Source organism: Doryrhamphus excisus, linkage group LG1 (genome assembly GCF_037039965.1).
Source record: "Doryrhamphus excisus strain RoL-2023G ecotype Guam linkage group LG1, RoL_Dexc_Guam_v1.1, whole genome shotgun sequence".
Lineage (NCBI taxonomy): Eukaryota > Metazoa > Chordata > Actinopteri > Syngnathiformes > Syngnathidae > Doryrhamphus > Doryrhamphus excisus.
The window spans coordinates 4,286,647-4,295,685 of record NC_136357.1 but is presented as its reverse complement, the minus strand read 5'-3'; the positions used below and the strand labels follow the sequence as shown (position 1 = coordinate 4,295,685).

At 39.0% G+C, this 9,039-nt stretch overlaps 1 protein-coding gene across 3 annotated transcripts in view; it reads left to right on the top strand.

Annotated features, from left to right (window-relative positions):
• The first annotated feature begins 300 nt into the window (after positions 1-300).
• The window catches only part of eea1 (early endosome antigen 1), a 32,495-nt gene continuing 23,756 nt past the window's right edge, over positions 301-9,039 (top strand). Inside the window, exons 1-10 of one of the 3 annotated variants that reach the window (XM_078794977.1) lie at positions 301-511; positions 1,163-1,331; positions 5,107-5,184; positions 5,284-5,396; positions 6,812-6,866; positions 6,948-7,013; positions 7,158-7,188; positions 7,269-7,373; positions 7,489-7,610; positions 8,797-8,952. In XM_078794977.1, the coding sequence (XP_078651103.1) occupies positions 1,308-1,331; positions 5,107-5,184; positions 5,284-5,396; positions 6,812-6,866; positions 6,948-7,013; positions 7,158-7,188; positions 7,269-7,373; positions 7,489-7,610; positions 8,797-8,952 (750 nt within the window). In that variant the 5' untranslated portion in view covers positions 301-511; positions 1,163-1,307. Of the gene's footprint in view, positions 512-1,162; positions 1,332-5,106; positions 5,185-5,283; positions 5,397-6,809; positions 6,867-6,947; positions 7,014-7,157; positions 7,189-7,268; positions 7,374-7,488; positions 7,611-8,796; positions 8,953-9,039 lie in introns of those variants that run through there. The other 2 variants (XM_058074952.2, XM_078794980.1) reach the window with 2 other exon arrangements.

The following is a 9,039-nucleotide window of genomic DNA, read 5'->3' as shown; positions in this document are numbered from 1 at the left end:
AGACCTGAGCTCCAATGGCCCCCAAGTAAATTGAGTTTGAGACCCCTGATGTAGACTCAATATTACAATCAATAATAATCCTGGATTGATGTGAACTGTAGTGGAATTTAGGCCGAAATCACAGCTAAATGAATGTGTGAGGTGAGCATTGTGGTACTACACTTCACAGATGTGAAGCTATTGACCGTAAATGTAATTGAAGTGTAATTAGTACTAATAATTAGCATTATTAGAAAAAATCAAAATTGGTGACTCCAAATTGTCCAAAAGTATGAATTTGAGTGTGAATAGTTGTTTTGTTTATATGTGCCCTGTGATTGGCTGGCGACCAGTCCAGGGTCCCGCCTCTCGCCGGAAGACAGCTGTACAGCCAATAGCTACCTTTATTACTGAGGAGTTGGCAACATTGAATTAATTCCATAATACCGAAGAAGAACTGACTGAATGGTGGTTTCTCATGGAGATCAATTTTAGTCAGACTGCACACAAGACGGCTTGTTTTGATAAAAAAGTGGGTTGTAGCTGTTTGCCTGTGTTGCCACGGTTGTAAAAAAAAGTATACTTGACTATATAACGACAATTCGTTTTGGGAGCTATTGAGCTCGGAAGTTCGAATCTCTGAATATATTTAAAACTTTACTGCAATTTTAAATAAATGCTGTTTTATTTGCCAATAACTATATCAATATCAAACACAGACACCCGAATGGCGTAAAAACAAAACAAAACAGAGGGTTATCAGCTCCAACCCATGGTGCTATCAACACAAACACAAAGCATGCTGGGAAAGCCCACGCGCACACTGGGAACCACTGAAAATGGGATTCTCGCTACACGCATAGCCGTTTGTAAACATTGCACATATTATTAAAACACTGACTTAATAGTATTTAGTATGCTTAAGCATCATTTGAAAGGCTGAATACATCACCTACACTTATATATTATAATTTAATATTACAATATTCTATTTACTCCCATAAACTCCTTGCGAGAAATCAGGGAATAATTTCCCCAATGTCAGTGACTGACTCAAATATTCTGCTATGTATTTGCCATGCTGTTTATGAGAATGTTCAATTAAAAATGTTGACCACACAACAGCTGTACAGCATATTATTGTATATTTTCAGACGCCATGTGCATTGTGTGTCCTGTGTAGATGAGCCATCCTTCCCCAGAACCGCCCCTTCGCTGCTGCTTCTGCTTCTGCTTAGTCTTGGTCAGGTGTCTGTGGTACAGCGACGTCAACTTTCCTTTTGGGAAACTGATTTAACTTTGTGTCCGGACAAACGCAAACCAAGACCATGCTCAGACGGATATTGCAAATGGTAAGTTTTTGGGACACCGAGCTGAATTCTAACATATTTATTTGGCGATAGTTTTCATTTATTATGTAGCACGTAGGCCTGGTCCTTTTCTGGTTTCTGGCGGGGTCGCATCTTTTCATAAGCTGTCTGTCGTGGGTGGGCGGGGTTAATGACTTTGAGTGTATGATGTACGTAGAATGGAGGGAAAAGACATCCCGTCATGTCGCGGTTAATTTATCAAGCGCTCCTTGTGTTGAGGGACACGATTAGCATTAGCTGCTAACGCGTCTAAATGAATTGTAGATACTTTATTCAGCGGAGTAGCAACACACTACGTATGTTTGATAACACCAGAACAATAGAATTGCATAACCTGGCAATGTCCAAGACGTGTCGTGTATGAACGACATTAGCAGCTAACATATATTGTGATGTTTTCATGGTTTCCGTTAGCCGCAGCGATAGGTTGATTCATCGACCATTCCCCAAATGCTAATTGGCGTTAGCCGCACACAGACTGTTGCTACAGCCTGTTTGCTATATGACCAAAAATTGAAATCGGAATAAACATGACGATATCTAATTAATTCCAATTATTTCCTTACTACAGCGGCGATGTGGGTTTAGCTGTGCTGATGGTTTGTTTTTCTTATAGCTAAGAATGTGCTGTGGCGTTTCTTTGCTAAACATATTGTCACAAGACTACATTTCCCATGAGGCAACATGCTTGACGAACGTTGAACTCTCTACCCATTAACTACAAAATATAACTGACCCACTTTTCTCCTATTGAGAAGTGTTTCCTGTGAAGTTGTATCTGTTGTGCTCAATTTTTTAAAAGCTTATCTTTAGACCATGTCAGATTCTACCTAAAAAGATAATTATTCTGTGTAGTATGAAACATTTCTATTTGGCTAATGTCACCGACCCGAACAACTCATCAAGTTCCGGTATACCGTGTTGTTATTCATATGAAAAATTGCGGAAGTCAGCGTTCACAACCAAAGTTGACTGCGTTTTTTTTATATATAAAATCAGAAAACGTCAATATACAGTATATGGATGTGTTGCAATATTGCCAACTTCCTCATTATGGCTAAATCAGAACCTAAGTGCTGTCATTACACACCAGTTACATGCACTGTGACTTCCTGTTAGTGTAAAATAAGCTTCAAAATAAAGCATAATAGTTTTAACATGGAATCTACATGCATTTATATATATTTGTTTTTAGATTGATAGTCACTGGGATTTTTTTTACAGCCCTTTCCAGGCTTCAGATAATTTTATGTGAACTTAAGTCCAACTCCCAATGAGGTGCTCCTATCCTGTCTGTGGTACTTCAGGGCATGGAGGCGTTACAGTGATTGGACACCGGCCAGTGTTCCATCACATAACCGTTATAAGAGCATTTGTAGAACTGCACCACTTACAGCTATCAGTGAACAAGGCCTGCCATGACGTGTGCTGACGGCTGTGGGAATATTTCCCTGCTGTAACCCGACGAGGCTGATGTAAAGATACAGTAGTGATTCATCTGTTTGTCTGGACCTTGGACTTTCACCCATATGTTCATTTATCCAGTCCAATGCACATTTTTTTTACACTGAGAGCTTCCTGTAGAGTCCACACTGAAATAGCTCATACGAGATTAGCAAGAGGTTGGGCTGTTATTTTAATTTGAGGCGGGTTTGGTCCAAACATAACCCAAACGATCAAGAACTTCTTAGTCTACTGAATCCATTATGAGCTTTGTAGTGGCCATACACAACCTTCCATGGGGTTCCTCTTAAGTTACACCCACATGATCAAGTGAGAGCCCAAAAAACTATATTGACAGTTACTATGGTACCCATTATGTCATTGTATGGTCATATTACCTCTTACTTTAATGTACGAGGTACATAAAAAAAAAAACAAAAAAAAAACTGTATTATGGAAAGCAGGAAGTGAACAAATGTAACAGTTACTGATTGTAAAAGTACCAGATGGAGGGGTAGGATTTAATAAGCTTTGCTTCTTCCTACTCCTTTTGGACATGTGGAACTGTGAACTGATTATGTGATGCATTCAATTGTAATCTGATGCATGTTCAAATGAAATAAAACCATTACCATTACCATCAGCCATAGCATTTCAGTATGTGGAATCAAACTATGGAATGGATTGAGTAAGACCCTCAAACAATGCACAACGATGCGCCAATTCAAGAAACAATACAAGCAGTTGATGTTTGCTAAATACAAGGATGAAGAGTCTTGAACCAGTCATGATGTGCTATATATATCACTATATTGACACTTACTATGATACCCATTATGGCATTGGATGCTCATATCACCTCCTACTTCGGTACGAGGTACATTATTAAAAAAAAAAACTTAAATATGTTCATTTCCTTTCACTATTTCACTTATTTATAAACCAAATATTTTTGTAGTTAGCATATATGACCTTCTCTGTGCATTTTTTAACACTATTAGAGCCCTCCAGACATACAATAGCACCCCCACAATCAGCTCTACACTCATATTACCAAATATAGTCTATATCATGAGCGATAATAAGCTTTTCAAGACATAAATAAGACTCACCCTCGTGGGTGTTTCAATAAATATTGTAGTACAGCCACAACAGTAGCCTGTGTTGTTATGATTATGATGATTATTGTGCCGGTTGTGAGATACCTCATACTTCGGTATGTGACAAAAAAAAATATATATATATATGTAAATAAATCAATTTAACTATATTAGGAAAGCAGGAAGTGAACAAATGTAACAGTTACTGATTGTAAAAGTACCAGATGGAGGGGTAGGATTTAATAAGCTTTGCTTCTTCCTACTCCTTTTGGACATGTGGAACTGTGAACTGATTATGTGATGCATTCAATTGTAATCTGATGCATGTTCAAATGAAATAAAACCATTACCATTACCATCAGCCATAGCATTTCAGTATGTGGAATCAAACTATGGAATGGATTGAGTAAGACCCTCAAACAATGCACAACGATGCGCCAATTCAAGAAACAATACAAGCAGTTGATGTTTGCTAAATACAAGGATGAAGAGTCTTGAACCAGTCATGATGTGCTATATATATCACTATATTGACACTTACTATGATACCCATTATGGCATTGGATGCTCATATCACCTCCTACTTCGGTACGAGGTACATTATTAAAAAAAAAAACTTAAATAAGTTCATTTCCTTTCACTATTTCACTTATTTATAAACCAAATATTTTTGTAGTTAGCATATATGACCTTCTCTGTGCATTTTTTAACACTATTAGAGCCCTCCAGACATACAATAGCACCCCCACAATCAGCTCTACACTCATATTACCAAATATAGTCTATATCATGAGCGATAATAAGCTTTTCAAGACATAAATAAGACTCACCCTCGTGGGTGTTTCAATAAATATTGTAGTACAGCCACAACAGTAGCCTGTGTTATTATGATTATGATGATTATTGTGCCGGTTGTGAGATACCTCATACTTCGGTATGTGACAAAAAAAAATATATATATATATGTAAATAAATCAATTTAACTATATTAGGAAAGCAGGAAGTGAACAAATGTAACAGTTACTGATTGTAAAAGTACCAGATGGAGGGGTAGGATTTAATAAGCTTTGCTTCTTCCTACTCCTTTTGGACATGTGGAACTGTGAACTGATTATGTGATGCATTCAATTGTAATCTGATGCATGTTCAAATGAAATAAAACCATTACCATTACCATTGTTCACGTTGAACATAACATGTCTTCTCCTTTCCAGACTCCTGGGAAAGCAGGCTCCCAGAATGCAGAGTCGGAGCAGCCCAGCACAGATGTTAACCATGACCAAACCTCTGAGGTAGTCGAATCAAGTGTTTGACTTTGTCCTTTCTTTCAAGCAAAGCTGCAAAAAAATGAAAGTGGGGGCGGGTATGATAATGTGTATCACTGTTTTCAGGGCTTCATCTGTCCTCAGTGCATGAAGTCCCATAGCTCTGCAGAGGAGTTGTTCAAACACTATGAGCTATTCCACGACACTGGAGATCTCCCAGCTCATGTGGCCCCTACGAGGTGGGACCGACATTTACACGTATTCATTCATTTTCAATAGCCACGTTTACATGAGATTTTCCTCTTTCCGAATGACGTACCAGAAAACAGTGTATACATGGAAAGGAATATTCCAATCTCCTGTCTACATGCATTGCTATAATCAAACGGAATAGTCAATGGGGCATTCGTAGTAAAACGTAAACAACATCACGTGATTCATCGAAGATGGCGGACGAGAGTGTGATTACCATGGCTGGGGGGTGCTGGAGCCTATCCCAGCTGTCTTCGGGTGAGAGGCGGGGTACACCCTGGACTGGTTGCCAACCAATCACAGGGCACATATAGACAAACAACCATTCACACTCACATTCATACCTATGGACAATTTGGAGTCGCTAATTAACCTAGCATGTTTTTGGAATGTGGGAGGAAACCGGAGTACCCGGAGAAAAAACCCAGGCATGCACGGGGAGAACATGCAAACTCCACACAGAGAAGGCAGAGGGTGGAATTGAACCCTGTTCTCCTAGCTGTGAGGTCTGCGCACTAACCACTCGTCCGCCGTGCCGCCCGGGATAAATTTTTAATAATAATAAATTAAATAATAATAGGGGCGGCACGGTGGTAGAGTGGTGAGCACGGAGACCTCACAGCTAGGAGACCAGGGTTCAATTCCACCCTCAGCCATCTCTGTGTGGAGTTTGCATGTTCTCCCCGTGCATGCGTGGGTTTTCTCCGGGTACTCCGGTTTCCTCCCAAATTGTCCGTAGGTATGAATGTGAGTGTGAATGGTTGTTTGTCTATATGTGCCCTGTAATTGACTGGCGACCAGTCCAGGATGTACCCCGCCTCTCGCCCAAAGACAGCTGGGATAGGCTCCAGCACCCCCAAGACCCTTGTGAGGAAAACCAGTAGAAAATGAATGAATAAATAATAATAAATAGTTTTTCGGCCGTCCAGTCTTGCAATTACATTCAGTTCTTTTAAAGTTTGTATCAAAAACAAACTCAGTAGTAGTTCAATGATGACTGCTCGCCGCCATTTTCAAAACCTAAGAGACATCTGCGTGTTACGTCACAGCTGAGCATGCGCTGAAAGAACGCAGTCTGACAACTTTCCGATTGAGCGGATACAAGATACCTCAATCGGATTGGGGAAAGGAATATTCCACCCCCGTGAATCCGATTTATATATTCATTCGGATTGGCACTTTTCTTTCGGAATGATTTGTATACAAAGGTTAGATTCTTTCCGTTTGAGCAAATAACCCGAATGGAATTGGAATATTTGGGTCCATGTATACGTGGCTATTGTTGCTTAATCTTTGGAGCCTCTCCCTGCTGACTTGGGACAAGAAGCGGTGTACACCCTTGACTGATTACAAGCCAACATAGCATAACTTCTAATTCATTAAACTTTCCTTTTTCTTCCAGGGAGGACCTTACAATGTTACGACAGGAAGTGCAAGACCTTCATACCTTGCTTAAGGTATGCACAACTTTTTTTTTTTTTAGACTGTACTTGAAATAACTTAATGACATACTATTTTTTTTTTTCTCTCCTACCTAGGAAGAAAGATGGTTCTCCGGTGAGCTGAAAAAAGAGTTAGACAAAGTCCAAGGACACCTGAAGCAAGTAATTCCTTCAAGATATTTGACGTGTATTATAACTTGCTTCGTTTAAATTTAGAAATCTTGTGAAAAAATTGCTCATAAACATGACGGCCGTTTTTTGTCGTCTGGTATATTGTCACACTGTTTTTTCCCCTCACTCCTACAGAATGATGGACAGATGAGCTCAGATGATTCAGGTAGTTGTTGCATCCACACACACATGCATATATAAGATTGCGACAATGTCACTAATGTATGTTTCTCCGTCCTTTTTTAGTATTAGAAATGAAATTGAATGAATCAGAGACAGAAAAGTTCAACATGAAGCAGATGAAAGATCTTTTTGAGCAGAAGGCCGCCCAGCTGGCGACGGAGATAGTAGGTTAGTGTGGGAATGTGACTGGGAGGCACAAACCGTCTATTGTGCTCTATGCAATATACCTTTTTATATGTCAATGAATTAAGGATTGTAAAATAGTGTTGTTGTATCCCACCAGACATAAAGTCCCGCTATGATGAAGAGAAAAGTTTAAGAGAAGCTGCTGAGCAGAAGCTTTCGAAACTAACCGAACATCTGCAGCGAGAGAAGGAGGAAACGGAGAGACTCCACACTGAACTGGTACAGGCATTTTTTTTGTGTAAATTATAAATATGTGGGATTGACTATACAATGTACAGCATATATACGATTAAGATTAAGATATGCCTTTATTCGTCCCTCAGTGGGGATATTTGTATTGCACAGCAGCAAGAGTACAGAATCAGTTAAGCAGTACAAAATACACAATATAGAAAAATAAACAACCCAAGTATTAGCAAAAATCAACAGTTTTTCCCAGAGTTATATACAATACAGTATGTAGATAATATGAAACAAGATGAGATACATAACCAGTCTATACACTGAGATCTTGCTAAGTGAGTTAATAATTATGAAGTAATAATACTTCACATAGAACTTAGTATATTGCATTTAGAGCCCTTAATATTGCACATGGAGGTTGATCAGATATTGCACAGTGAATGGGGTCTGGAGTAACTATACTGACTATAAAAAAGTGTTACACAAGTATTACAAGTATTGAAGTATTACACAGATGTACATAGTGGTGTAGGTATATGTAGCCACGTTTAAAAAAAAAAAAAAAAAAAGCCCATCAATTTTACATCTTTGTTTTTGTGTTTCACTGTGTGAGTCACCTTCTCAGTGTTTAAACCTGGTTTAAACCTCTAAAGCAAGGGTCTCAAACTCACGGCCCGCGGGCCCAATTTGTTTATTTATTTTTTTTCATCTTATTTTGCGTATATAAAAATTAAGATATTTGAGAACCGCGGAATGTTTTCATATATTTTGGTGTGGAAAACCGGAACCAAAGTACTGAAAAAGTGTAGGGTATAGCAGAAGCAAAAGCATTGAAGATAGTTTTTTTCCAGTTTTTAATAAATGCGTTTTGTTTTTTGTTTTTTTTTTGAAAACCTGATGCGGCCTGGCTTCACCCAGAACTTAGCTCCGGTGGCCCCCAGGTAAATTGAGTTTGAGACCCCTTCTCTAAAGATAGAGTTTTCAAGCTGAATATAGCAATCCCAACAGTCCCTTTTTATTGCAAATGTTGATCAAAAATTGGACAATGTCAGTATCAAGCTAGCAGATTTGAAGGCGCAAGAGTGAGTCTTGTGATTATTCTTATGGTCTTGGATTTTCACCATTCGCTTGTAGGCTCAGAATGTAACTCCCCCGAAAAGCAGGACTCTGTTTTATTATTTTATTCTTGTTGTACTAACTGGCCCTCTGTACTGCCCTCTAGCTGCAGCGGCCAGGAGTGGAGGACGTTGAGGTATTGCAGAAGGAGCTTGTGCAGGTTCAGACGCTGATGGACAGTATGACCCGTGAGAGGGAAGAGGAGTCGGAGCGGCTCAGAAACCACTATGAGAAACTACAGGCTAATTTCACTACCTCAGAGGTGAGATGGGTGCAATACTGTATATATTTTTTTATTTTTATTTATTTATTTTTATTAAACTGAACCCCATTTCACTTCATTTGTCCT